Source organism: Phyllostomus hastatus, unplaced genomic scaffold (genome assembly GCF_019186645.2).
Source record: "Phyllostomus hastatus isolate PE091 unplaced genomic scaffold, TTU_PhHast_1.1 phas_scaffold_182, whole genome shotgun sequence".
NCBI classification, from domain to species: domain Eukaryota; kingdom Metazoa; phylum Chordata; class Mammalia; order Chiroptera; family Phyllostomidae; genus Phyllostomus; species Phyllostomus hastatus.
The window spans coordinates 6,685,745-6,712,408 of record NW_025334013.1 but is presented as its reverse complement, the minus strand read 5'-3'; the positions used below and the strand labels follow the sequence as shown (position 1 = coordinate 6,712,408).

Below are 26,664 nucleotides of genomic sequence, written 5' to 3'. Positions count from 1 at the left end.
TGGTTTTCCATAACTCCACAGCCATTTCTCTGATCGTAATTTCCCCACCTGTAAAAGAAAGGGGCTGAAAATAAGCTGAAGTCTGAACAGAAGTCAGAACTGGGTTTGTATTCCAACGGTGTGACTTTGGCAAAACAGAGAACATCTCTGTGCCTGTTTTACCATCTGTAAGTGGGGCTGTATAATGGGCGTTTAGCTCCTAGGGTTAATGAGGGAATTAAAGAAATCAGCGCGTGGCATATAATAAGTGCTCAATCCATGTTAGTAATTATTTTAACATGAATACCTTTCAGGAGCCCATGGGGGTGGGGAGGGGATGATCCCAGAGCTGAGTGGCAGAACGCGGCTCTGCGCGCCCCTCCCCCAATTGCTGTGTGACATTTTACTGCACCTCTACATCTCGTTGGCTCATTTGCAAAATGGGGACAATGAGAGTAACTCGCGTAGAATTGTTTTGAGAATTTAGTGATACGATCCATGTACACACAGTGCAGCGTCTGGCACACGGATGAGCCTTTATGAAGGCCAGCTATTGTTTTGATGCGTGGGCCCGGGAGGTTTTATCTTCTTGGGAGGTAAAGCCAGGCTGTACAGGTTCCGGGTGGGGGTGGTGGCATCCCAGGTGCACCCTCGTCCTCCCCCTTCTCCCCGCTCCGGAGCCGGCGGATTCGCTTTCGGTTGGGCGGCGGAGCCCGGGAACCGTGACTCCGGAACTAGCAGTAGATGTCGCTGTCCAGAGTTCCCAGCTGTGACCTCCATCTGGTTCGCACCAGCAGCACGTACCCACCTCCTTACCGCGCCTCCTAAAGTGAGTGAAATGTCCTGGAGAAGAAGATTCGTAGCGGTCTGGCGTGGAGGCCGAAGTTGTCTTCTATCGCGCCCACTCAAAATTGAAACCAGGCGGGTTAGCGCAGTGCCGTCCCATTCCGGCCGCCGGGGCTCTCCGGCCCCGAGGCTGGCCCCGCCTCTTCCGCCCCCGCCCCCGCCTCGGCCGCGGGGGGGGGCGGGGGGGAGTAGGCGTGGCTCGAAGCGCGCTCCAGGACCCGCCGCGGCGCCACGGACGTCACGTAGCGGCGCACCGACCGCGCAGATCGAGCTGGGTGTGCGAGTGGCTGGGTCCGTGGTTCCCCGCGCGGGGGCTGGGCCTCGAGCTGGCCACCGAGGCCACAGCCGGTACTAGGGGAGGGGAGAGGGGCGGGATTCCCTACGGGGAGGGGTTCGGCCATGGAGAGGGTGGAGCCTTATTGCAGCCGAGTTTCTCCTCTCGCGTGTCCCGCGTTCCGCTCCCCGCCCTACGCATCCTGCGGTTATCTCTGCGGTCCTTTTTGCCCGCACAGCTCTGGCCTTTCTTACCACCCGCCACGAGACGTTTGGTGAAGTGCCAGTGAAAGCTGGCTGATCGAGGGGCAGCTGATGCCCCGAGCTGTGACGCCAGTGTTGGGGGTCTTTCGCGGCCGCCCTGCTTCTGTGTTCTGGGGAGTCCTGCCCTAGTTCCCTTAGGAGGAGGGGAGGGGGCGTTGAGGCGGGCGGGTCCTGTGGCTGACTGGACATTTGGAACAACCCCCTCTCCTGTCCCACCCCTAGGAGGCGGGAAGGATGACTACACTCACACGACAGGATCTCAACTTTGGCCAAGGTAGGGATGCTGGGCCTGCCTACTTAGGGGCGAGGGAGGGCCTGGGCCGGCGGGCTTTCCAGAGCACACTGGGTTCTGTCCCCTCGCAGTGGTGGCCGATGTGCTCTGTGAGTTCCTGGAGGTGGCCGTGCACCTGATCCTCTACGTGCGCGAGGTCTACCCGGTGGGCATTTTCCAGAAGCGAAAGAAGTACAACGTGCCTGTCCAGGTGAGTTCCCACAGCCGGCTGGGAGCCACTGGGTCACACCCTAATTACAGAGTAGGTGGAGAGTGGATTTTAAAATTCTTTCCCACCGTCAGGCCCAGCCTCCTTTCTGCAGCGGAGGGGGTCTTGCCTCCCAGGTCCTTGCAGCTGCTGGTAGCCACTCCCACCCCTCCTTGCAGTAGTTCAGCTACTTCCATCCCCTCGGAACTGGGAGTTCCCCTCCAGACGTTAGGGACCAGGCCTTCGGATTAGAGTTGCCTTGGGGCATGATTATACTGGAAGAGTTCCTGAAACAGCTGGTCAGTGGTTGGTTTGGGGATTCCTGTAAACCTCAGGCACCTTCTTCCTGCCCTCACTTACCCTAATTGCAGGTTAAAAAGGAGACAAAGCCATACACTACTCAACTCCCAGTCTCTAGCAGTGCCTGCCCCTTGGAAGGCACGCAGTAAACATTGGAATCAATGACTGGATCCTGGAAGGCGGTGGAAGCTTCAAGGGCGTACAGGGAAAGGAAAAGCGAACAGCACTTACTGAGTACCCCTGAGATACATCTCATATTTAATTCTCAGTTTTTCTTTGAGATCTTCACGGATAAAGTTTATTAAAGCTCAGAGAAGTAATTCGCCTGAGGCCACACAGCTCCTTAGCTCCAGATTCTTCACTTTGGAAAACTGATTACATTTCTGGATCCCTTCTCTGGAATAATGCCCACATGCCCAAATACATACCATTTAGGGCTTTCTTCAGACTCTGGAGGAGCCAAAGGACCCTACGTTAGGAAACTCGAATGCTAAGTGCTGATGTTGAGATGAAATTCTTATCCTCTAACTCATCCCCTCCTGTGGATAACTCAGTTCTTTCTTCACCCCATGATGGGAAGTCAGTATCCTTGGTGGGAGGCTCCAGGGAACTGCCGGGCCTCTCTCCAAAGGCAGACAGACAGGGCCTGGGCTCCTGGCGGGGATGGTGGGCGTCCCCCGCTGGTGCCGCGGGCCTCACCGGCCGTCACGGCATCGTGTGCAGATGTCCTGCCACCCGGAGCTGAACCAGTACATCCAGGACACGCTGCACTGTGTGAAGCCGCTTCTGGAGAAGGTGAGCCCCCGGCCCCCCTCATCCCCGCTGTGGGGTGGCGTCATGCTGGGCCCAGGAGCTCTGGCTGGTGGATGGTTCTGTGAGCGGGGCCTCCCTGGGAGGGTTCTGGGTTCTCACGCCTGTTTCTCACTCCCACCGCCGAGTTCTGCCGGGGCTCCGCCCCTTGGGGTTTCCTCCTCCTGTCTCGTCCTGCTCTCTGAGATGTCCTAGGACCCCCTAAGGGACCCAGTGGTCTCTCCCCTCAGCCTGTACCACTCCTGTCTGGGAGTACCTACTTGAACTCCTCAGACTTCTCTGGGCTCTTGGGGACCCTCGGCCTAGGGGCTGTGAGTGTGCCCTTCCCATTCCTTCCTTGGGCGGGGGCGGTGGTGGGTGGGGCCCACTTCTGGAGTAGGGGGTTCCTGTCCTTGCAGAACGATGTGGAGAAAGTGGTGGTGGTGATTTTGGACAAAGAGCACCGTCCAGTAGAGAAGTTCGTCTTTGAAATCACCCAGCCTCCACTGCTGTCCATCAGGTGAGCGGCCGCCCCGCCGTCCCCCTGCTGATGGTGTGAGGTCCCTAGGAATGCCCTTGCATCGCCCCTTTAAGGCAGCTCCTAGTACCTTGGAAAAATGCAGGGTGTGCCAGCCTAACAGGCAGGCCGCCAAGTGGTCCTGGGACGTCACACAGGTTACACAGAGGTTCTCCTCTGTTGTGCCTGGAAAACCATGGCGCTGGCGGACGGCTAATCCCAGCCTCATCTTACAGAGCTGGAGGAACTGAGGTCCAGAGGAGTAACATGAACTATCCAGGGTCTCCCACATGGTGGCAGAGCCAGGCCAAGACCCAGTGTCTTAACTTCCCAGTCAAGTGGTATATAGTCCGCGGTCAACTAGAAGTTGACCTTGGGCAGGAATGCTGGCGGGTCGGCTGCTGGCTTCCTGTGGTGAGATCAGGACAATAAAATCCGTCCCTGTCCTAGTCCGGCCTTGGGCAAGCCCTTCCCCCTCAGGCTTGGGGCCCTGGTTCCCAGCCTGAGGGGTGCGGTGGGGGGATGTCAGCATATAGGAGCCACCTGTAGGGAATCCCTTCCCTCCTTTCCCCCATCCTGACTTTTAATCAGTCTGGGGTGGGGCTCTGCGTTGGTTTTAAACTTCCCAGAGGATAGGTAGCCAGGCTCTTAGAAGCCAAAACTCTCAGAAGGACTAGAGGGTCCCTGGAGCCCCTGGTTTGCTTCCCGGGCTGCCTGCTTGCGGGCGCGGGGGGGGGAGGGGGCACCTGTGCGACCGGAGGCCCTCCCCTCCCCTCCAGCTCAGACTCCCTGCTGTCGCACGTGGAGCAGCTGCTCCGAGCCTTCATCCTGAAGATCAGCGTGTGCGACGCTGTCCTGGACCACAACCCCCCAGGTGTGCCCCCCGCCTGCGGCCTTCTCCCTGGGTCTTCCCGTGGCTGCCTTGGGTTGGTCTGTGTTCTCGAGTCCCCTCCTGCCATTCAGAACCCCTTTGAAAGTCCACTTCCTCCAGGAGGCTTCCCTGGCTGACGCCACCCTGGCTTCGGTCTGCCTGCTGACCGTGTCTTAACGTTTGGTTTCCACTCCGACCTGTGGGGCTGCTGAGCTAGCCGGGGAGGTGGGAAGAGACCGAGCCGAGTGGCAGGCGTGGTGTGGCCCGGGCGTGACCAAACGCTCCTCTCTTCAGGCTGTACTTTCACAGTCCTGGTGCACACGAGGGAGGCCGCCACTCGCAACATGGAGAAGATCCAGGTCATCAAGGTGAGATGACGCTGGTCTGGGCTGGCGGGCAGGGGGACAGCTGGGAGGCTCTGATGAGCAGATGCCACACTTCCAAGTGGGCGGGGTGCTGCCCGTGGCCACCACACTGATCACATGGCGTGTGACAGGGCTTGGCACCCGGGCGGCTCCCTCTGGGTGTTAACTGTGTGGCCACAGGCCTGCCATTGTCAGCCCCGAGGGAGGGGTGGGGCCGAATGCTGGTGATTTTGGTGGGGGTTCTCCAGGGCGGGGGTTCCTTGCTCACCAGTTTCAGAGTTGGTGCTTAGGGCTTATTAAGTTACTTGGGTTCCCGGCCCAGGTCTGACCTACAGACCCACCCTGTCCTGTGGAGGAGCCTGGGAATCTGCCCTGCCCTGGCGATTCTGAGGCTCCCCAAAGTCTGAGGACCCCAGCGCTGGGGGCAGAGAGCCAAGGGAGGGCAGTCCAGGGTCCAACCCCCCTTCCCTCCTCCCCTCGATTCCTTCCCCAGGACTTCCCCTGGATCCTAGCAGATGAGCAGGACGTCCACATGCATGACCCCCGGCTGATACCCCTAAAGACCATGACGTCGGACATCCTGAAGGTGAGCTGTGTGGCCACTGGGTACGCTTTATTTGGGGTGTGCTAAGGCCTTGTGCGCAAGGCTGGGGGGCACTTGCAGGGAGTGCTGGTGTAAGGCTCCTCCCACGCCCCTCTCCCTTCAATTCTGGCTGTGGCCGTGCACCCCGACCCTTGGCACAGGGCCGCCTGCCAGGGGCTTGTGGGCTCACCACTCAGGTGCCCCGACGGGGCCGTCCCCCGACGTGGTCATTTGTTCCTGTCCATCAGATGCAGCTCTACGTGGAAGAACGAGCCCATAAAAGCAGCTGAGGGTGTGTCTGCCCCCCCGCCCGTCCCCCGCAGATGCCACAGCTGTCGGACTTTGGGGGCCCTCAGCCTCAGGCAGCGCCGCAGGGCGCCCCTGATTCCAAGTGCTCTTATTGCCTCTGTGTATGGATGGCTCGCCCTCCAGCTCGGGCTGGCTGTCTGCACGGAGGAACTTCCCCAGAAGGGCAGGAAGGCTGTGGGACCTGCATGCCTCGGCCCCCGGGGTTTCTCCGGCCAACGCTGCCTCAAACACTGTGCTGTGAGTTGTTTGAATAAAGGGCCCCAAGGGCCGACCTGGGCTCTTACCACCTGCAGCAGGAGGGACAGATGCAGCCAAGTTCACCTGGGGCAAGGGCCACTTCCCTGTCAAAGTGCCAGGGACCCCAACCCCCCACTCCTACACCCAACCCAGGCTGGTTTTACTGAAAACATTTCTTAAAAAAAACTCAGCGCTATATTGAACAGTAAGTTGTAACAGAAAGTTAGGAAAATCTGGTGGGGTTGCCCAAGGTTAGGACTGTGGCAGGAGGTCCCTGGGCTGGCAGGAACAGAGGAAGGATAAGCAGCTGTCAGATGACAGACTGCCAGGAGGTCTTGTAGAATGGGGCAGGGGAGGGTAGGTCCGCATGTCCTCCCGCCGCTACCTGGGCCTGGGCGGGCCCGTGGAGGACGCCGGGTTCCTGGTGACCTTGGGGCTGATGACGATGCTGCTGTTGGTGACGCGCGGCCCGTACCAGCCTGCCCAGAACTGGGTGTCTTTGCCCCCGTGCTGGAAGAGGATGTGGCGGACGCCCCGGGGGTAGTCCGAGAAGGTGTGGGTGACCTGAAGGGAGGGCAGAGGAAGTGACGACCAGGATGGGGAGGGCAGGAGCTCCAGGTGGCAGCGCCGGGGGAGGTGCAGGCCCTGGCAGAAGTGGGTGGCAGGCGAGCCGTGGAGGCCTCACCTCTGTCCACGTGGCATCGTTCCACTGAGGGATGGTCACGGGTGGGGGCTCGAAGGAGGCCAAGACGATGTAGTCGGCCGAGAGCAGCTGCACTCGGATGCTGTAGGTGCAGCCGCAGTCTGCTCTGGCAGCGAACCTAGGCGAGGGCGGGGCTCAGGACTGTGCACCCCAGACAAAGGGTGGCCTCGTGGGGGACCGGCAGCAGGACTGCACATTGGAGCTCTTGAGGTCCATTTCCTGTGCAGCCCACGAGGCCCACCCTCCGCACTCCCTGGACCCCAGGAAGCAGTCTGCTTGGGCTGGGCCTCAGTTTCTGTGTCTGAGCAAAGGGCGACCCTTTTGGGATTTCAGAGATGAGTTCGCCTTAAAAGGCAGAGCACAGAGATGACGGCCCAGGCAGTGGGAGCGGTGTCACCTGCAGGCTGCCGGGGGCCGGGCTGTGGCCTCCGTGGGGGGTTGAGGGAGCGGTGGCCTGGGCAGTCGGGGCTGACACAGAGCTCGCCCTCCACTCAGCCCCGCTGTTCCCGCCCGACCCCCCGCAGCTCTGTCCGCCCGTCCTTCCCTGCCCTCCGCCCTCAGAGGGCTGGCCCCGCCTATGACGGGGTCCTGCTTCTGCCATGGGCCAAGTCAGAGCCTGGCACAGCTGTGTCCAGAGGAGGAACGTGAGAGGCGTGGGCTGCACGGGGGCCAGGGCGGGGAGGCAGACAAGGCACGTGAGCACCGTGCGGTCCAGGGAGGCTGGAGCTTGGCTGTCTGTTGCTGCAGTGCCTGTTCGTGACACCTCATCTGTGGGCCTCAGTCTGCCCATCTGTAAAGTGGGGTCGGTGTCCACTGCGAATAGGGTGGTGGGGAGGCGGGAAGGTGCTACGTGATGAGCAAGTGCCGGGTCTGGCAATGGGGAGGGGGTGGCCTGGCTTGGGGCGGCCCCTGCCGCAGGACGCTACGGGGCACAGAACAGGCACTCCCCCAGGCTTCCTCAGGACTAGTGGAGGATGCAGAACTCGGGGCCCCCGCTGCACTCACCAGTCTGTCACCACAATGTCAGGCCGGTACTCATCCATCAGCCCCTCCCAGTAGCCCTCGGCTTTGAGGTTCACCACCTGGGACTTGCGGCAGAGGCTAGGGAGCAGGAGGAGAGGCTTGTACTCCCAGATGCGCTCTGCATGGCCCGGACCGGGGAGATGCCTCAGGGGACCCAGCAGTATCTCCTGACCACTGCAGGGCAGCTGCTGGCTGGTGCTGACTCTGGCTCCTAGCTCGGTGTAGACCCGTAAGACACATGCAGGGAGTCTGACCCCTTTGAGCCTGGGGGGCATCTGATCCCAGTCCCTAGGCCCAGTCTCCCGGGGCCCCAGGGAACCCACCCTCCCAGGTTAGGGACAGCCTGTAGACACCCTGACAGCCTAACTGGCCCACGGGCTCCCGGCCTCCTCATTGGGTGTCCACCCCCAGTCAGAGCTGACTCTGCCCCAGGAGGCTGTTGGCTGCCAGCCGCACAGAGCCCCTGAGGAGGTTGGCCTGGGGTTTGGCAAAAGGTGTCCTGACCCTCCTGCCCACAACCCAGCCTGCTCGGGACAATGTGTCTTACCGGTAGGATGTGACGAAGTAGTTCCTGACTTGGGGGCTGGGGAAGTCTGTGCCACAGGCTCCAGGCAAGCTCTCCACGTTCCACTCGTCGCCCCCATTGGCGTCGATATGCCAGGCTGCCATACCCTCTGCAAGAGACAGGAGCTGTGTAAACGAAACCGCGCAGCCTGGCCCTCCCCATGTGGTCCTGGGAGGGAGGGGGAAGGGGGCGCTGAATGGCAGGGCCTGCTCACACTCTCAGATCCAAAGCTGTGTCCCCCCTACACCTGGGAACACCCCTACAAAGCTCAGCTCCTCCAGCCCATTCCCACCTGTCCCCAGGGAACCGCTTCTGATCTGGGACCCGCCCCCCCTGCTGTGTCCTTGACTAGCTGGACTCCTCACGTGAGGCTGGGGCAAAACGTCACCTTTTCTCCCTTCCATGCGGCTGAGGATCTCCTGGAAACACCCAGGTTTCAGTTCTCAGAACTATACATTAGGATGACACCTTCATTCTTTTTAATATTGATGATGATCTTTTTAATTAAAGATTTTACTTATTTTAGAGAGAGGAGGAGGGAGGGGGAAAGAGAGGGAGAGAAACACTGATGTGCAAGAGAAACATGGATCGGTTGCCTCTGAAATGCCCTCCAACTTGGGGACGTGGCCTGCAACCCAGGCATGTGCCCCGACAGGGAATCGAACAGGGGAACTTCCGGTTTGCAGGTGGACACTCAGTCCACTGAGTCCCACCGGCCAGGGTGCTACTTCCGTTCCCAGTAGATCATGTGAGTGTATCCCAATGGGACAACTGATATTGCCCCTAGTGTCCTACCCATGTCACCCGGACCTAAGGGACGTGAGGACCATTGTCGGCCAGCAGGTTCTAGTCTCCCTCTTCAGACTGAGCTGAGAAGCCCTTCACACAACAAGGAACAAAGCGTTCTCACCAAGGCCCTCCAGAACTAGCACCAGGGGAGCTTTCCCAGACCCCTCCCTTGCTTCCTCTACAGGGTCCCAATCCACACCCACCACCCAGGGGCCTAGGGCCTGTACAGGGCAGAGGCAGACGGGCAGCACAGGCGGCCAGGAGCTGGGCTGCACCGAGCTGCGTGAGCCAATCTGGTGGCCTGGCTGGACAGCTTGAGGGGACCCTGGGAGGTGGACGGGGAGCTCTGAGTGTGGGGCCACTGGCTATGGGGGTGCTGAGGGGCCCGAGGGCCTTCAGCAGCTGCGTGTTTCTGGGTCTCCCGGTCAGACACCCATCCTGACCGGGCCTAATGTTCCCACCTGCACCCTGCAGCCGGCCTGCCTTAATGGGCAGCCCCTGGGACCAGGGTGAGAGGGACTCCAAGTACACACACAGTGCCTCTTAGTCAGTTGTTGCTGTAGCCCCTACAAGGGGCACGGTGCCTGGTACGTAGTAGGTGGCTGCATGTAGGGGAAAAACCCTAGCGAGCACAGGATAAACAGGGACCTCAAATCTTGTGACGGCAGCCACCTCTCAAAAGCCTCCTTTTCGTCATCCACAAAATGGCGATAAGGCAGGCAGTCACTCTTGGGAAGAGCTCAGGACAGTGCCTGACACAGAAGCAGCCCCCACGGACCTCAGGCAGCTCGGACTGAGCGAAGGGGGAGGGTGGACCTGCGGTTGGTTCATCCTCTCGAGCACCTGCCGTGTGAAGGTGCTGTGGACGCTGGATGTACAGAGACAAGCAGGAAGTTTGTGAGAAAGAAAAGAGCTGAAAAGGTACTTCTAGGGTATGAACAGGTCTAAGAAGGAACTGGATGGAGGTGGAAGGACAGAGGTAGGGAACACTGCTTTCAGATGGGCCAGGCCAGGTCCCCGAACTGAGGCCTCAAGAACGAAGAGGAACCGAGGGAGCACGGTGGGTGCTAGGTTCTGAGTGGACACTCTGGGTAGTGTGGGCATAGCAAGTGCAAAGGTCCTGAGGTTAGCCCACCTTCTGCACACGGGTTGCGCAGGAGGTTCCTGCGGAAGATGCACAAAAAATAGAAGCTCTTCCAGTCTGCCACCGGCTGGTCCCAGTCCTCGGTGAAGAAGCCGTCACGCAGGCTCTTGAGTTTCCACAGGGTCACCGTGTCGATGAGGTCGCGCCAGAGGCTGCAGACGGGTCGGCAGCGCAGCACCAGCTGCCGGGCGGGCACGTGCGTGAGCACCTCCAGCAGGACGGTCTCTGGCAGCAGCTCGTTGATGCTGAGCAGGGCCCTGGCGCGGGTGCGGCGAGGTGGGCGCATGGGTGGAAGTCTGCACACCAGGGGACTGTGTGGGGGCAAGGGGGGGAGCGTGACAATGGTCAGAGTGCAGACCAGGGAGGTGGCCGCCTCAGATCGCCAGCGTCCCAGACAGGGACCCCTGATCCTGCTTCTGTTGTGAAGCGGGAGGTTAAGACCAAAGTGCTTGAGCAGCCTTCCAGTTCACAGGAGACCCTCAAACTACAGACTAAGTTTTTAAAATGGGTTTCACGGGGGTGGGGAGAGAAAAGGAGAGAAACATCGATTTCCTGTTCTACTTACGAATGCATTCATTGGTTGCTTCTTGCATGTGCCCTGACCCGGGATGGGGGATCGAACCCGCAACCTTGCTGTAACTGGGTGGCAGTAACCAACTGAGATACCTGGCCAGAGCCGGACTAATTTTTTATGAGGCCTTCCCCCCATTACAAGAAATAATTGCTTAATTTTAAGTTGGTGCACAGTAAGAGTTTGCCAATGCCACAGTGCCGTCTGGGAGCTCGGTAAGGGTTTGTGCTGGTGTTTTAGCGTTGTGAACTCACTGTTCTCAAATCTTGATTACCGTGTCACACCTGACTAAGCGCCGAGGCTGCTAGCACCGAGGAATGAAGTGCGTGCTTCGGCTCGGAGGCCAGGTGTGATAAGCACCCCCGTGAGCGCGCCCCTTCCCTCCTGGGTGGTGGTCAGGCCAGAGCCCCTGTGAAAGGCCCAGAACCCGAAAAGCACTTCTGGGGCCGTGAGCGAGGCTGCCCGGGTTTGAAGCCTGGCCTGCAGTGACTCACTTTGAAGCTGTGACAAGGAGGTGACAAGTGTCCCACCTCAGAGGGACGGGAAAAACTAAGAAAAGCATTTGGCAGAACAGTTGTTCACTTCCACCACTGGGCCAAAACCAAAAGCAAATGGAAGTGCGCAGTTGTAGAGCCCCCCAGTTTCCAGGAAGGCTTCCCTCCCCCCACATCTGAACTGCACAAGGGTGTTGACTCTGGGGGGCCTGGTAAGGCAGCTGTCCTAGGGGGTCCCCCAAGTGGCGGGGTGGGGAGGGAACTTCCTGCCCCCACACAGAAGCACAGGGAAGGTTCTTTAGGGTGTGCTGAGGCCTTGTGGGCAAGGCTGGGGGGCACTTCCAGGGAGTGCTGGTGTAAGGCTCCTCCCACGCCCCCCTCCCTTCACTTCTGGCTGTGGCCGTGCACCCCGACCCTGGCACAGGGCCACCTGCCAGGGGCTTGTGGGCTCACCACTCAGGTGCTCCGACGGGGCCGTCCCCCGATGAGGTCGTTTGTTCCTGTCCACCAGATGCAGCTCTACAAGGAAGAACAAGCCCATAAAAGCAGCTGAGGGTGTGTCTGATCCCCCGCCCGTCCCCGGCAGATGCCACAGCTGTCAGACTTTGGGGACCCTCAGCCTCGGGCAGCGCTGCAGGGCGCCCCTGATTCCAAGTGCTCTTATTGCCTCTGTGTATGGATGGCTCGCCGTCCAGCTCGGGCTGGCTGTCTGCATGGAGGAACTTCCCCAGAAGGGCAGGAAGGCTGTGGGAACTGCATGCCTCGGCCAACACTGTCTCAAACACTGTGCTGTGAGTTGTTTGAATAAAGGGCCCCAAGGGCCAACTTGGGCTCTTAGCACCTGCAGCGGGAGGGACAGATGCAGCCAAGTTCACCAGGGCAAGGGCCCCTTCTCTGTCAAAGTGCCAGGGATCCCAACCCCCCAGCCCCCAATCGTACACCCAGCCCAGGCTGGTTTTACTAAAAACAATTATGAAGAAACGGCAGAGGTACATTCAACAGTAAGTTGTAACAGAAAGTTAGGACGATCTGGTGGGGTTGCCCAAGGTTAGGACTGTGGCAGGAGGTCCCTGGGCTGGCAGGCACAGAGGCCGGATAAGCAGCTGTCAGATGACAGACTGCCAGGAGGGCCTGTAGAATGGGGCAGGGGGTGGGGGGGTCTGCATGTCCTCCACCCCTACCTGGGCCCTTGCAGGCCCATGGAGGGCGCTGGGTTCCTGGTGACCTTGGGGCTGATGACGATGCTGCTGTTGGTGACACGCGGCCCGTACCAGCCTGCCCAGGACTGGGTGTCTTTGCCCCCGTGCTGGAAGAGGATGTGGCGGACGCCCCGGGGGTAGTCCGAGAAGGTGTGGGTGACCTGGAGGGAGGGCAGAGGAAGTGACCACCAGGATGGGGAGGGCAGGAGCTCCAGGTGGCAGCGCCGGGGGCGGTGCAGGCCCTGGCAGAAGTGGGTGGCAGGCGAGCCGTGGAGGCCTCACCTCTGTCCACGTGGCATCGTTCCACTGAGGGATGGTCACGGGTGGGGGCTCGAAGGAGGCCAAGGCGATGTTGTCGGCCGAGAGCAGCTGCACGCAGATGCTGTAGGTGCAGCCGCAGTCTGCTCTGGCAGCGAACCTAGGCGAGGGCTGGGCTCAGGACTGTGCACCCCAGACAAAGGGTGGCCCCGTGGGGGGCCGGCAGCAGGCCTGCACATTGGAGCTCTTGAGGTTCATTTCCTGTGCAGCCCATGAGGCCCTCCCTCCGCACTCCCTGGACCCCGGGAAGCAGTCTGCTTGGGCTAGGCCTCAGTTTCTGTGTCTGAGCAAAGGGCGACCCTTTTGGGGATTTCAGTGATGAGTTCGCCTTAAAAGGCAGAGCACAGAGATGACGGCCCAGGCAGTGGGAGCGGTGTCACCTGCAGGCTGCCGGGGGCGGGGCTGTGGCCTCCTCGGGGGGGTTGAGGCAGCGGTGGCCGGGGTGTCGGGGCTGACACAGAATTTGATCTCCACTCAGCCCCGCTGTTCCCGCCCGACCCCCCGCAGCTCTGTCCCCCCCCCGACCATCCCTGCCCTCCGCCCTCAGAGGGCTGGCCCTGCCTGGGACGGGGGTCCTGCTTCTGCCATGGGCCAAGTCAGAGCCTGGCACAGCTGTGTCCAGAGGAGGAACGTGAGAGGCGTGGGCTGCACGGGGGCCAGGGCGGGGACGCAGACAAGGCACGTGAGCACCGTGAGGTGCAGGGAGGCTGGAGCTTGGCTGTCTGTTGCTGCAGTGCCTGTTCGTGACACCTCATCTGTGGGCCTCAGTCTGCCCATCTGTAAAGTGGGGTCGGTGTCCACTGCGAACAGGGTGGTGGGGAGGCGAGAAGGTGCTACGGGATGAGCAAGTGCCGGCTCTGGCAATGGGGAGGGGGTGGCCTGGCTGGGGGCGGCCCCTGCCGCAGGACACTACCGAGCATAGAACAGGCATTCCCTGCGGCGTCCTCAGGACGAGCGGAGAATGCAGAACTCAGGGCCCCAGCCACACTCACCAGTCCGTCACCACAATGTCAGGCCTGACCTCGTCCATCAGCTCCTCCCAGTAGCCCTTGGCTTTGAGGTTCACCACCTGGGACTTACGGCAGAGGCTAGGGAGTAGGAGAAGAGGCTTGCACTCCCAGGTGCGCTCTGCATGGCCCGGACCCGGGAGGTGCCTCAGGGGACCCAGCAGTGTCCCCTGACTGCTGCAGGGCAGCTGCTGGCTGGTGCTGACTCTGGCTCCTAGCTCGGTGTAGACCCGTAAGACACATGCCGGGAGTCTGACCCCTTTGAGCCTGGGGGGCATCTGATCCCAGTCCCTAGGCCCAGTCTGCCGGGGCCCCAGGGAATCCACACTCCCAGGTTAGGGACAGCCTGTAGACACCCTGACAGCCTAACTGGCCCACGGGCTCCCGGCCTCCTCATTGGGTGTCCACCCCCAGTCAGAGCTGACTCTGCCCCAGGAGGATGTTGGCTGCCAGCCGCACGGAGCCCCTGAGGAGGTTGTCCTGGGGTTTGGCAAAAGGTGTCCTGACCCTCCTGCCCACAACCCAGCCTGCTCGGGGCAATGTGTCTTACCGGTAGGATGTGACGAAGTAGTTCCTGACTTGGGGGCTGGGGAAGTCTGTGCCACAGGCTCCAGGCAAGCTCTCCACGTTCCACTCGTCGCCCCCATTGGCGTCGACATGCCAGGCTGCCATACCCTCTGCAAGAGACAGGAGCTGGGTAAACTAAAATGCGCAGCCTGGCCCTCCCCATGTGGTCTTGGGAGGGAGGGGGAAGGGGGCGCTGAAAGGCAGGGCCTGCTCACACTCTCAGATCCCAAGCTGGGCCCCCCTGCACCTGGGAACACCCCTACAAAGCTCAGCTCCTGCAGCCCATTCCCACCTGTCCCCAGGGAACCACTTCTGATCTGGGACCCGCCCCCCCTGCTGTGTCCTTGACTAGCTGGACTCCTCACGTGAGGCTGGGGCAAAACGTCACCTTTTCTCCTTTCCATGCTGCTGAGGATCTCCTGGAAACACCCAGGTTTCGGTTCTCAGAACATTACATTAGGATGACACCTTCGATATTTTTTAATATTGATGATCTTTTTAAATTAAAGATTTTACTGATTTTGGGGGGGGGGAAGAGAGGGAGAGAAACACTGATGTGCAGGAGAAACTTGGATCGGTTGCCTCTGACATGCCCACCAACTTGGAGACGTGGCCTGCAACCCAGGCATGTGTCCCGACAGGGGATCAAACAGGGGAACTTCCGGTTTGCAGGTGGACACTCAGTCCACTGAGTCCCACCAGCCAGGGTGCTACTTCCGTTCCTAGTGGCTCATGTGAGTGTGTCCCAATGGGACAACTGACATTGTCCCCAGTGTCCTAACCACGTCACCAGGACCTGAGGGGCGTTACGACCGTTTACAGGTTTGTGGGTGGGTCCCAGGAAACCTCTGCCCGGGTGGGAGGGGTAACAGCTGGGAGAACAGGACTCCTCTGGGTGGGTGGGGTGCAGTGGCCCCCCATTTGCAGAAGGGTTCCCACCAGCTCGGGTAGCAGGTTCCAGTCTCCCTCTTCAGACTGAGCTGAGAAGCCCTTCACACAACAAGGAACAGCGGGTTCTCCCCAAGGCTCTCCAGAACCAGCACCAGGGGCGCTTTCCCAGACCCCTCCCTTCCTTCCTCTATAGGGGCCCGCTCCACACCCACCACCCAGGGGCCTAGGGACTGTGCAGGGCAGAGGCAGACGGGCAGCACAGGCGGCCAGGAGCTGGGCTGCACCGAGCTGTGTGAGCTGAGCTGGTGGCCTGGCTGGGCAGCTTGAGCGGGACCAGGGGCGGGGGGCGGGGAGCTCTGAGTGTGGGGCCACTGGCTATGGGGGTGCTGAGGGGCCCAAGGGCCTTCAGCAGCTGGGCGTTTCTGGGTCTCCCAGTCAGACACCCGTCCTGATCTGGGCCTAATGTTCCCACCTGCACCCTGCAGCCGGCCTGCCTTAATGGGCAGCCCCTGGGACCCAGGTGAGAGGGATTCCAAGTACACACACAGTGCCTCTTAGTCAGTTGTTGTTGTAGCCCCCACAAGGGGCAAGGTGCCTGGTACGTAGCAGGTGGCTGCATGAAGGGGAAAAACCCTAGCGAGCACAAGATAAACAGGGACCTCAAATCTTGTGACGGCAGCCACCTCTCAAAAGCCTCCTTTTCGTCATCCACATAATCGGGATAAGGGAGGCAGTCACACTTTGGAGGAGCTCAGGACAGTGCCTGGCACAGAAGCAGCCCCCACGGACCTCAGGCAGCTCGGACTGAGCGAAGGGGGAGGGTGGACCTGCGGTTGGTTCATCCTCTCGAGCACCTGCCGTGTGAAGGTGCTGTGGACGCTGGATGTACAGAGGCAAGCAGGAAGTTTGTGAGAAAGAAAGAGCTGAAAAGGTACTTCTAGGGTATGAACAGGTCTAAAAAGGAACTGGATCGAGGTGGAAGGACAGAGGTAGGGAACACTGCTTTCAGATGGGCCAGGCCAGGTCCCCGAACTGAGGCCTCAAGATGGAAGAGGGACCGAGGGAGCATGGTGGGTGCTAGGTTCTGAGTGGACACTCTGGGTAGTGTGGGCATAGGAAGTGCAAGGGTCCTGAGGTTCTGACAAGGAGCAGCCCACCTTCACCACATGGGTTGCGCAGGAGGTTCCTGCGGAGGATGCTCAAAAAATAGAAGCTCTTCCAGTCTGCCACCGGCTCGTCCCAGTCCTTGGTGATGAAGCCGTCACGCAGGCTCTTGAGTTTCCAGAGGGTCACCGTGTCGATGAGGTCGCGCCAGAGGCTGCAGACGGGTCGGCAGCGCAGCACCAGCTGTCGGGCGGGCACGTGCGTGAACACCTCCAGCAGGATCGGCATCGGCAGCAGCTTGTTGATGCTGAGCAGGGCCATGGCGTGGGTGCGGCGAGGTGTGCACATGGGTGGAAGTCTGCACACCAGGGGCCTGTGTGGGGGAGGGGAGGGGAGCGTGACATTGGTCAGAGTGCAGGCCAGGGAGGTGGCAGCCTTAGATCGCCAGGGTCCCAGACAGGGACCCCTGATCCTGCTTCTGTTGTGAAGCGGGAGGTTAAGACCAAAGTGCTTGAGCAGCCTTCCAGTTCACAGGAGACCTTCAAACTACAGACTAAGTTTTTAAAATGGGTTTGACGGGGGTGGGGAGAGAAAAGCAGAGAAACACCGATTTCCTGTTCTACTTACCAATGCATTCATTGGTTGCTTCCTGCATGTGCCCTGACCCGGGGTGGGGGATGGAACCTGCAACCTTGCTGTAACTGGGTGGCACTAACCAACTGAGATACCTGGCCAGAGCCGGACTAATTTTTTAAGAGGCCTTTCCCCCCCATTACAAGAAATAATTGCTTAATTTTAAGTTGGTGCACAGTAAGAGTTTGCCAATGCCACACTGCCGTCTGGGAGCTCGGTAAGGGTTTGTGCTGGTGTTTTAGCGTTGTGAACTCACTGTTCTCAAACCTCGATTACCGTGTCACACCTGACTAAGCGTCGAGGCTGCTAGCACTGAGGAAGAAAGTGCGTGCTTCGGCCCGGAGGCCAGGTGTGATGAGCACCCCCAAGAGCACGCCCCTTGCCCCCAGGGTGGTAGTCAGGCCAGAGCCCCTGTGAAAGGCCCAGAAACCGAAAAGCACTTCTGGGTCCGTGAGCGAGGCTGCCCGGGTTCGAAGCCTGGCCTGCAGTGACTCACTTGTGAGGCTGTCACAAGGAGGTGATAAGTGTCCTAGCCTCAGAGGGACGGGAACAGCTAAGAAAAGCATTTGGCAGAACATTTTCTTCACTTCCACCACTGGCCAGAAGTAAAAGCAAAACCGAAACCAAACCGAAATTCGCAGTCGTACAGTCGCCCCCCCCGCGCCACCCCCCCGCCCCCCATTTCCAGGAAGGCTTCCCTGCCCCCACATCTGAAATGCACAAGGGTGTTGACTCTGGGGGGCCTGGTAAGGCAGCTGTCCTAGTAGGTCCACCAGGTGGACAGGGTGGGGAGGGAACTTCCTGCCCCCACAGTGAGAAGCACGGGGAAGGCTGCTCGTGTCCCATAAAGACTGGGACACAGACGCAGGTCGCCATCTTCTCTATGCTCCTCTTTGCAGGGGCAGAGCAGAAGGGGGGTGGGCACACACACTCTGGCTCCTGCCCAGCGGACAGCGTTTTAGCACGGCAGAGAAAAACAAATATAAGTAAATCACTGTACAATCGCTATGCAAAATACTGTGACGATTAAACACTCACGTGGCCAGATCTAATTTTTCAGGAGGAACTGTGAACATTTCCTAATCATGAAACCTGTGAGTTTTTAAATGTGGTCCACTTCTAAAAGCACTGTCCAGGACCGAGACACCCCGCAAGGGTGTCCAACCTTGGCATCTCTGGGCCACGCTGGAAGAAGAAGAGTTGTCTTGGGCCACACATTAAATACACAAACACTAAGGAAACCTGATGTGCAAAAAAAATGTTTTAAGTAAATTTACAATTTTGTGGTGCAAATTCCCAGTCATCCTGGACCGCATGCGGCCGGGGGCCGCAGGTCGGACACCCCTGGCTAAGCAAAAGTCTCTGGGCTCTGAGTTCGGTACCCGCAACTCCTCACTTTGGCATCCGAAGCCCCGTCTTTGGCCCTGGTCGCCTGTTATCACTCCCCCTACCCTTAGTTTCTGTCCTTCGTGGGCCTTGTGTCCTGCGGGAAGTCTGACGGCGCGGTGGTGGTGGGCCAAGGAACGGGAGCCCACCCTAGGACATCCACGCCAGCCTGAAGAAGCCACCTCGCACTTACTAAGCTTCCCACAGGCACGCCCGGAGTCGCGCACAGTCAGGGTCGCCCTGGACCCTCCCAACAACTCAAAGCGCTCTCGAAAGCAGAAGCAGAGTCCCGGAACCGGCAGGCGCTGGTTCCAAGCCCCGCGGGCGAAGGAGTGCGGGCCGGTCCCGAGTCAGCCGCCGGCGGGGGTCTTGCCCGCGAGGTGTGGGTCCAGAGGCTTGGCGTGTTTTGGGGCGGCCCGCAGGCCAGGACGGAGTCGGAGTCAGGACTGGGCGACACGGGATTCCGCGCAGCGCGCGCCCAGACCCGAGAGACCAGCCCCAGCCCCGCGCCCCGCCGGAACCCCACCCCGTGGTCCCGGGAGGCCCTCTCGGGCCCTCCTGACACAGCGTCCGCGGGTAATGCCCTGGGTCTACCCCGTTCCCGGCGCGGGACACTCACCCCTCGCCGCCGCCCCCTCCGCCCCCGCCGCCCCCGCCGCCCCCGGCCCGGGTGCTGGCCCGGCGGAGAGCTGCGCAAGTAGCGGCAGGCCCGGAGGGCGTGTCCTCCGTTTCGGAGAGGGCGGGCGCCCCGCCTCGCAGGACGCACGCGCGGCAGCACCCGGCGGCCTGCGGGCCGAGACGTGGGCGGCGCGGGGCTGAGGCTCTGGGAAAACGGGTCTGGGGCTGCCTCGCGGCACCCGAGGTCCTCGCTTCCCTGGCAACATCAGCTTTTCCCCCCAGGCGGTGGGCGGCTCAGCGGTGGCGGGACTCTATATTTTTCCCTTTGCTTACTCCGGCTCCCGGCGAAACCGAGGCTTGTCCTAACCAAGCCCCTAAATACCCGACCCCTGCACCAGCTCCCCCTCAGACCTCTTAATCCGCTTCCGAGATAGGGAACGGAGGTGGGGCGAGGGCGACTGACTGGGATCAGTGGGTGCTCCCGGGGGCACCCGGGCTTAGCCTGTCTCCTACCTTCCCTAGGGCTTGACCACAGGCAGGCCTCCATTTACTCAAAGGTAAAAATCTCTCTGTGTGCTTGTCTGGATTAAATCCACTGATCCATGAACAGCAATTAAAATAAAAAAAAATGCTATAAAAATTAGTGGCTCTCTCTCTTTCTCCTTCCCCTCCCTCTCTAAAAATAAATAAATAATTTTTAAAATGTATTTATTTTTAGAGAGGGAAGGGGGAGAGAGAAACATCAATGTGCGGTTGCTGGGGGCCATGGCCTGCAACCCAGGCACGTGCCCCGACCGGGAACTGAACCTGCGATGCCTGATTCCCAGCCGCACTCAATCCACTGAGCTACGCCAGCCAGGGCAAATAAAATCTTTTTTAAAAATGTTATTAAAAAATTCACTGTTCCTTCATGCTACAAATAATTATCAAGCACCTGGTCCCGCAGGGAACCACAAAGGGTTGTGCAGGCTGTGAGCGGCACCAAGGTGCCTGGCCAGATCCCATTCACTCCTCGTTAGGGCTGTGTCTCCTCCAAGGAAGGGCGTCCTCTGCTCACTTGCACACAGCTGTTGAGTGGTGGCCCCTGCCCCGGCTGAGGCCCTCATCCAGCTCCTTGTTGAGTGAGATAATTCAGTTTAACAGTACTGACTGAGCACCCACGGAGAACCGTTCTAAGTGCCTTGGCTTCACCTCACGTCATTAAAGCTTTGGGAAGAGTAGGTGAAACACCTTACACCCAGCAGGGCTGGGATGCCCCTGTTGCCCCAGCACGAGGGGCACGCAAGGGCTGCCGGGAGATATCTACACACTGCACCTGCAGCGCTTGCCGCCAGGCGGCGCTGCCAGGCCAGGGCGGAAGCGAGCGAGGCTGATGGCGACTGGGGCCAGGTGTTTGCCGCTCATCGAGGGGCCTGTCCCGTGACCCCGATTCTCCATGGCGCGACTCCCGAAAGGCCTGCCCCTCTCTGTTCCTTGGACAGAGGTCACGCGTGCTGCCCCCCTGCCAGGTCTGGGGCCTCCCATGAAGTTGGCCCTTTACCCCCCAGAAACCACACGGCACAAGTTGGGCTGGGATGGCCTTTTATTTGGCTGCATGCGGCAGGGGTGGGATCAGAGCGCTGGTGTCCTTCCAGCAGGAGGGAGAGGCACAGGGCAGGGCGGGGAGGCCCTGTGAGTGGCAGTTCCCAGGGAGGGGTGGGGGCCTGGTCCAGGCATGCAGGTGGACGGGTGGTCCTGGAAAACCCCCACCCCACTCATCCTATGCCCACACGTCCTAGCTCTCAGAATCACAGCCCAATCCTGCACCCACCTGCCCTGCGTTACCACGCACGGGATTCTGGAGGTTTTCTGGAGAGCCCCACCCCATCTGGCTTCTGGGGCGTCACCGATGGTGAGGACAGCCCAGACATGATGTGGGCTCCACCCCTCCCTGGGCCTGCCCGCCTCAGACCAGGCACGAGCCCCTGGGCCTCAGCCACCACTCAGAGCCGGTGGGCAGAGCGAGAGCTTGGCAATAGCAGGGCCCTCCTTCCCCTCTCAGGCCTGTCCGAGCTCCACAGTCACCTGCCAGCATCTGCACGATCCGGGGCAGCCACAGGCTTGCCAGATGCCCTTTACTCTGCCCCTGCTTCGAGGGGCCCCAAAAGACACACGGAGAAAGGCCCAGGAGGGGAAGGTAGAAAAACCCACATCTAGGCTGCCTGCCATCTGAACTTGGAGACCCACCCTCAGAGGGTCTGGGGGAGGGCCCTGGGGAACACCCTGTACCTCCCTAACCTCAGGGGCCCCTCTCTTAAAGGCCTCATTGTTCAGGTCGAGCCCTGGGATGGAGAGCTGGCTGTCCATGGCACGTGAAGGCGCACGAATGGAGGGGCTCCACAAAGAGGCGGGGGGCGGGGGGGAGCGAGGCTGAACTAGGAGCTCCGGGGGAGCCTGGCCCACCTCCCTTCCCCAAGCCCCGCCTTTCTCTGACAACAGTTTACCAGTCAGCGTTCTGTGGATGGGGGCTCGGAGACATCAGGGCAGCGGGGGGCCCGATGGTGATGCTGCTGTTGGTGACCCTCGGGCCTTACCAGCCGGCCCAGGAGTGGGTGTCCACGCCCCCGTGCTGAAACCAGATGTAGCAGACGCCGGGCGGGTAGTTGGAGAAGGTGTGGGAGACCTGGGAGGGGGCAGGTGGAGGGAGGAGAGTGAGGTCAGGGGAGCTGACCCTGAGGGTAGCACTGCCTGAGGGGCGGGGGGGCAGGGGGGCCAGGAGGGGTCTGCTATCTTAGTGCTGGTCCAGCGGTCAGAGGAACTGAGTCCCAGCTCTAACTCTGAGATGCTGGGCAGACCACCTCCCCCTTCTACGCCTCAGTTTCCTCATCTGTAAAACGGGGTACAGTCCTGGAGGGTCCGAGTGCAGCACAGAATGATGAAGGCGATTTCGCAAGCCTTCAAAGGATGCCCAGTTCCATCATCGCTGGGCACATGCAGCTATTTAGGTTAAAATCAGTTAGCATTAGGGGAACTTAAACATTCAGTTCCTCAGTCACACTGGGAACTGGCTCTTATCAAGAGGCTATTGGCTACCACACTGGAGAGCGCAGACAGATCATTGCTATCACCGCAGAAAGTTTCCTGGACGCCACTGGTCCAGATCCGGAGTTGGCCCCTCACCCACTTTTGCAAATTTGATCGGAACACAGACGTGTCCACTCGCCGAGCTGCGTCTCACAACGCAACTGCGGAGTCGAAGAGTCGAACAATCGTAACAGGGACAGCACGGCCTGCAAAGGCTGAAGTGTTTCCATCTAGCCCTTTAAGAAAATGTTGGCTGACCACTTGCTGTCACCTGCCAGCATCGAGACAGCAGCAACAGTCGACATTAGTCATTAATCGTAGCCTTTTGAGTGTGGCTTCACCGGCATCACCTCGCTGACGTCTTTCAGAGCTCAGAGCGGCCGAAGCCCGGGTGAGAAGCAGCAGAGCTGGGATTTGAACCCAGACCTGTCTGGCTGTAGTCTCAGCCTTGAGCGGTGTGCCCTTGCCCGCTTCCCGGCCCACATACCTCCCTCCACTTGGCGTCGCTCTTCTGCTGGATCATCGCTGGGTCTGGCTGGAAGGTGCCCAGAGGCGCGTGCGCTGACGACAGGAGCTGAACGCACAGCTGGTACTTGGACCCGCAGTCCGGCCTTGCTGCGAACCTGCAGGCAGAGGGAAGGCCCATAAGGGCCTTGGAGATGGGGGGGGGGCAGGGTGGGGGGTGGGGGCGCCTGAGTGGCAGGGGCCCCCCCCTCAAACCCTCGCTCCGGGCACTCACCAGTCCTTGACCTTGATGTCCGGCCGTGTGGTGTCCATCAGCTCCTCCCAATACCCTTCGGCCTTGAGGTCCACCACCTGGGACTTGAGGCAGGTGCTGGGGGGCGGGCGGAGGGTGGGGGGAGCTGAGGTTCTCCACTAAGGCACTGGGAGGCTAGGACTGCCGGCCCAGAGCAGGAGAGACCCCAGGGTTAAGTGACTTGGGCTTCCCCCCGCCACCCCAAGGCCCCCTGACCTTGGATCTTACTAATAAGAAGTCACGAAGTATTTCTTGCCCTGGTCATTGGGGAATTCCTACCCCTGGTCTCCGAAGAGATCTTCCACCTTCCACTCATCGCCTCCATTCACGTCCAGGCTCCAGAACTCAAATCCCTCTGGCAGGAAAGCACCGTGCACATCAAGGGGACGCCCCTCCGTGGTCGCCGTCTCCCAGGGGCCCCTTCTCCCTGCACCTCAGCAGGTGCCCTCCAGCCCTGTGTCCCGGCCGTGGAACTCTGCAGGTCAGCATCGCCTGCCTCGAACGAGGAACTTCCTGTGTGTCAGGCACCGCGCACGGCAGGTGATTTGCACTGGAAGCCTGAGACACGGGGTGATGAGCAAGCAGCAGCCCCTTCTGTGACGCAGAACGCTCTGACGCCGGCCAGATCTGGGTCTAGTCCCGCCCCTGCCCAATCTGGGCTGTGTGACCCTAGGCAAGTTGCTTTCCCCCTCTGAGCCTTGGTTTTGTCTTCTAGAAACTGGGGTCAAGAATAGGAACTGGCAAACTTTCTGTAAAAGGCCAAAATATTTTAGGGTTTGCAGGCACTGTCTCTATCACATAGTATGCTTTTTTTTTTAACCCTTCAAAACTGTAAAAACTATTCTTAGCTTCTGGACCTGATTTGGCTCACAGACTACATAGTGCGCCCGCTGCTGGGCGAGAACAAGGCTGTTGGGGCGTCCAGTGAGGCGGGCCTCCGACAGCGCTGGAGAGCCTGGAGTTGTTTTACCGTCCTGTTGCTCCAGGATTTGGCCGCGTAACTGAGAACAAGGTTCCGCCCCCTCTCCCCCACCCGTGCAGGCGTGCAGCCCACGAGTTCACCACACCGAGGGAACAAGGGAGCTCTGGATGGCTGCAGAGGTCTTGCTTAATCTGTTGTTGGGAGGTGCTGGAGAGAAGACTGGCTCTGTCCTTCTTCCATAAGGGAAGCCCCCTTTGGCCTCTGGGGCGGTCTAGTAGGCCTGGCCCTGGAGGCTGACTTCCTGGTCTCGTGCCTGGAACATAGTTAGCCCTAAAAGGCCAACACTCCCTCTCCTAGGAAAGGTCACCGGGGAAGTAGTCTTAAGGGTGAAATAAGAAATGCCCCTCTTGGCCTCAGTGTGCGCATCGGAAAAATGGGTATGCTACCAGTACCTGCCTTTTAGGGTTATTGTGAGAGGATTAAAGGAGTTAAACCACTGAAAGTGCCTAGCGCTTAGTAAGTGCTTAGTAAAAGTTAGCAGGTGTCCCGACAGCGTGCAAGTGGCCCTGGGGCAAGGGCCACTTCCAAGTCAAAGTGCCAGGGACCCCAACTCCCCCACTCCTACACCCAAGCCAAGCTGGTTTTACTAAAAACCTTTATTATGAAAAAACAGCAGAGCTACATTCAACAGTAAATTGTAACAGAAAGTTAGGACAAATTGCCCTGGCTGGCGTAGCTCAGTGGATTGGGCTCGGGCTGGGACCCAAAGTGTCGCAGGTTCGATTCCCAGCCAGGGTACGTTCCTCGGTTGCAGGCTATAACCCTCAGCAACCGGACATTGATGTTTCTCTACCTCTCTCCCTTCCCTCTCTAAAAATAAATAAATAAAAAATCTTTAAAAAAAAAGAAAACAGAAAGGACAATCTGGTGGGGTTGCCCAAGGTTAGGACTGTGGCAGGAGGTCCCTGGGCTGGCAGGGATAGAGGCCGGACAAGCAGCTGTCAGATGACTGACTGCCAGGAGGGCCTGTCCAATGGGGCGGGGGGTGGGGGGCAGGTCCACATGTCCTTCCGCCCCTAACTGGGCCTGTGCGGGCCCGTGGAGGGCGCCGGGTTCCTGGTGACCTTGGGGCTGATGACGATGCTGCTGTTGGTGACACGCGGCCCGTACCCGCCTGCCCAGAACTGGGTGTCTTTGCCCCCGTGCTGGAAGAGGATGTGGCGGACACCCCGGGGGTAGTCCGAGAAAGTGTGGGTGACCTGAAGGGAGGGCAGAGGAAGTGACCACCAGGATGGGGAGGGCAGGAGCTCCAGGTGGCAGCGCCGGGGGCGGTGCAGGCCCTGGCAGAAGTGGGTGGCAGGCGAGCCGTGGAAGCCTCACCTCTGTCCACGTGGCATCGTTCCACTGAGGGATGGTCACGGGTGGGGGCTCGAAGGAGGCCAAGACGATGTAGTCGGCCGAGAGCAGCTGCACTCGGATGCTGTAGGTGCAGCCGCAGTCTGCTCTGGCGGCAAACCTAGGCGAGGGTGGGGGGTGCAAAGGACTGTGCACCCCAGACAAAGGGTGGCCCCGTGGGGGGCCGGCAGCAGGCCTGCACATTGGAGCTCTTGAGGTTCATTTCCTGTGCGGCCCACGAGGCCCACCCTCCGCACTCCCTGGACCCCGGGAAGCAGTCTGCTTGGGCTGGGCCTCAGATTCTGTGTCTGAGCAAAGGACGACCCTTTAGGGGATTTCAGAGATGAGTTCGCCTTAAAAGGCAGAGCACAGAGATGACGGCCCAGGCAGTGGGAGCGGTGTCACCTGCAGGCTGCCGGGGGCCGGGCTGTGGCCTCCACGGGCGGTTGAGGGAGCGGTGGCCTGGGCAGTCGGGGCTGACACAGAGCTCGCCCTCCACTCAGCCCCGCTGTTCCCGCCCGACCCCCCGCAGCTCTGTCCGCCCGTCCATCCCTGCCCTCCGCCCTCAGAGGCCTGGCCCTGCCTGGGACGGGGGTCCTGCTTCTGCCCTGGGCCAAGTCAGAGCCCGGCACAGCTGTGTCCAGAGGAGGCACGTGAGAGGCGTGGGCTGCACGGGGGCCAGGGCGAGGGAGGCAGACAAGGCACGTGAGCACCGTGAGGTGCAGGGAGGCTGGAGCTTGGCTGTCTGTTGCTGCAGTGCCTGTTCGTGACACGCCATCTGTGGGCCTCAGTCTCCCCATCTGTAAAGTGGGGTCGGTGTTCACTGCGAACAGGGTGGTGGAGAGGCGAGAAGGTGCTACGGGATGAGCAAGTGCCGGGTCTGGCGATGGGGAGGGGGTGGCCTGGCTTGGGGCGGCCCCTGCCGCAGGACACTACCGGGCACAGAACAGGCACTCCCCCGGGCGTCCTCAGGACCAGTGGAGGATGCAGAACTCGGGGCCCCCGCTGCACTCACCAGTCTGTCACCACAATGTCAGGCCGGTACTCGTCCATCAGCTCCTCCCAGTAGCCCTCGGCTTTGAGGTTCACCACCTGGGACTTGCGGCAGAGGCTAGGGAGCAGGAGGAGAGGCTTGCACTCCCAGGTGTGCTCTGCGTGGCCCGGACCCGGGAGGTGCCTCAGGGGACCCAGCAGTGTCCCCTGACTGCTGCAGGGCAGCTGCTGGCTGGTGCTGACTCTGGCTCCTAGCTCGGTGTAGACCCGTAAGACACATGCCGGGAGGCTGACCCCTTTGAGCCTGGGGGGCATCTGATCCCAGTCCCTAGGCCCAGTCTCCCGGGGCCCCAGGGAACCCACCCTCCCAGGTTAGGGACAGCCTGTAGACACCCTGACAGCCTAATTGGCCCACGGGCTCCCGGACTCCTGATGTTGGTGTCCACCCCCAGTCAGAGCTGACTCTGCCCCAGGAGGCAGTTGGCTGCCAGCCGCACGGAGCCCCTGAGGAGGTTGGCCTGGGGTTTGGCAAAAGGTGTCCTGACCCTCCTGCCCACAACCCAGCCTGCGCGGGGCAGTGTGTGTTACCGGTAGGATGTGACGAAGTAGTTCCTGACTTGGGGGCTCGGGAAGTCTGTCCCACGGGCTACAGGTAAGCTCTCCACCTTCCACTTATTGCCCCCATTGTCGTCGATATGCCAGGCTGCCAT

At 60.3% G+C, this 26,664-nt stretch overlaps 4 protein-coding genes across 12 annotated transcripts; 1 reads left to right on the top strand and 3 right to left on the bottom strand.

Annotated features, from left to right (window-relative positions):
• Positions 1 to 571: 571 nt before the first annotated feature.
• On the top strand, positions 572 to 5,858 carry MAD2L2 (mitotic arrest deficient 2 like 2). Of its 3 annotated transcripts, none has more exons than XM_045858919.1 (9): positions 572 to 808; positions 1,585 to 1,636; positions 1,726 to 1,844; positions 2,865 to 2,936; positions 3,350 to 3,450; positions 4,227 to 4,321; positions 4,613 to 4,686; positions 5,177 to 5,269; positions 5,515 to 5,858. In XM_045858919.1, exons 2-9 carry the CDS (start codon positions 1,597 to 1,599, stop codon positions 5,554 to 5,556), a joined length of 636 nt encoding a protein of 211 aa, XP_045714875.1. In that variant the 5' UTR covers positions 572 to 808; positions 1,585 to 1,596; the 3' UTR covers positions 5,557 to 5,858. The 3 variants fall into 3 exon arrangements, with proteins under 3 accessions (XP_045714875.1, XP_045714873.1, XP_045714874.1); XM_045858917.1 differs by lacking the exon at positions 572 to 808 and adding an exon at positions 1,037 to 1,173; XM_045858918.1 differs by lacking the exon at positions 572 to 808 and adding an exon at positions 1,247 to 1,475.
• LOC123831742 (F-box only protein 6-like) lies at positions 5,271 to 25,078 on the bottom strand. 7 transcript variants are annotated; one of them, XM_045858906.1, is made up of 13 exons: positions 18,826 to 18,832; positions 16,241 to 16,560; positions 14,176 to 14,302; positions 13,611 to 13,706; positions 12,583 to 12,718; positions 12,283 to 12,461; positions 11,555 to 11,620; positions 10,028 to 10,347; positions 8,086 to 8,212; positions 7,521 to 7,616; positions 6,498 to 6,633; positions 6,198 to 6,376; positions 5,271 to 5,522 (listed from the first exon to the last, which is right to left on the bottom strand). In XM_045858906.1, the coding sequence occupies exons 2-13, from the start codon at positions 16,533 to 16,535 to the stop codon at positions 5,453 to 5,455; spliced, it is 1,827 nt and encodes a 608-aa protein (XP_045714862.1). In that variant the 5' UTR covers positions 16,536 to 16,560; positions 18,826 to 18,832; the 3' UTR covers positions 5,271 to 5,452. The 7 variants fall into 7 exon arrangements, with proteins under 7 accessions (XP_045714862.1, XP_045714863.1, XP_045714861.1 ...); XM_045858907.1 differs by lacking the exon at positions 18,826 to 18,832 and adding an exon at positions 16,815 to 16,837 and having other exon boundaries at positions 5,271 to 5,862; XM_045858905.1 differs by lacking the exon at positions 18,826 to 18,832 and adding an exon at positions 16,815 to 16,837.
• Positions 20,400 to 22,914, bottom strand: LOC123831748 (F-box only protein 44-like). Its single transcript, XM_045858920.1, has 4 exons — positions 22,873 to 22,914; positions 22,627 to 22,722; positions 22,375 to 22,510; positions 20,400 to 21,486 (listed from the first exon to the last, which is right to left on the bottom strand). The coding sequence occupies exons 2-4, from the start codon at positions 22,662 to 22,664 to the stop codon at positions 21,394 to 21,396; spliced, it is 267 nt and encodes an 88-aa protein (XP_045714876.1). The 5' UTR covers positions 22,665 to 22,722; positions 22,873 to 22,914; the 3' UTR covers positions 20,400 to 21,393.
• Positions 24,643 to 26,664, bottom strand: LOC123831671 (F-box only protein 6-like). Its single transcript, XM_045858756.1, has 4 exons — positions 26,543 to 26,664; positions 25,977 to 26,072; positions 24,947 to 25,082; positions 24,643 to 24,825 (listed from the first exon to the last, which is right to left on the bottom strand). The coding sequence occupies exons 1-4, from the start codon at positions 26,662 to 26,664 to the stop codon at positions 24,643 to 24,645; spliced, it is 537 nt and encodes a 178-aa protein (XP_045714712.1).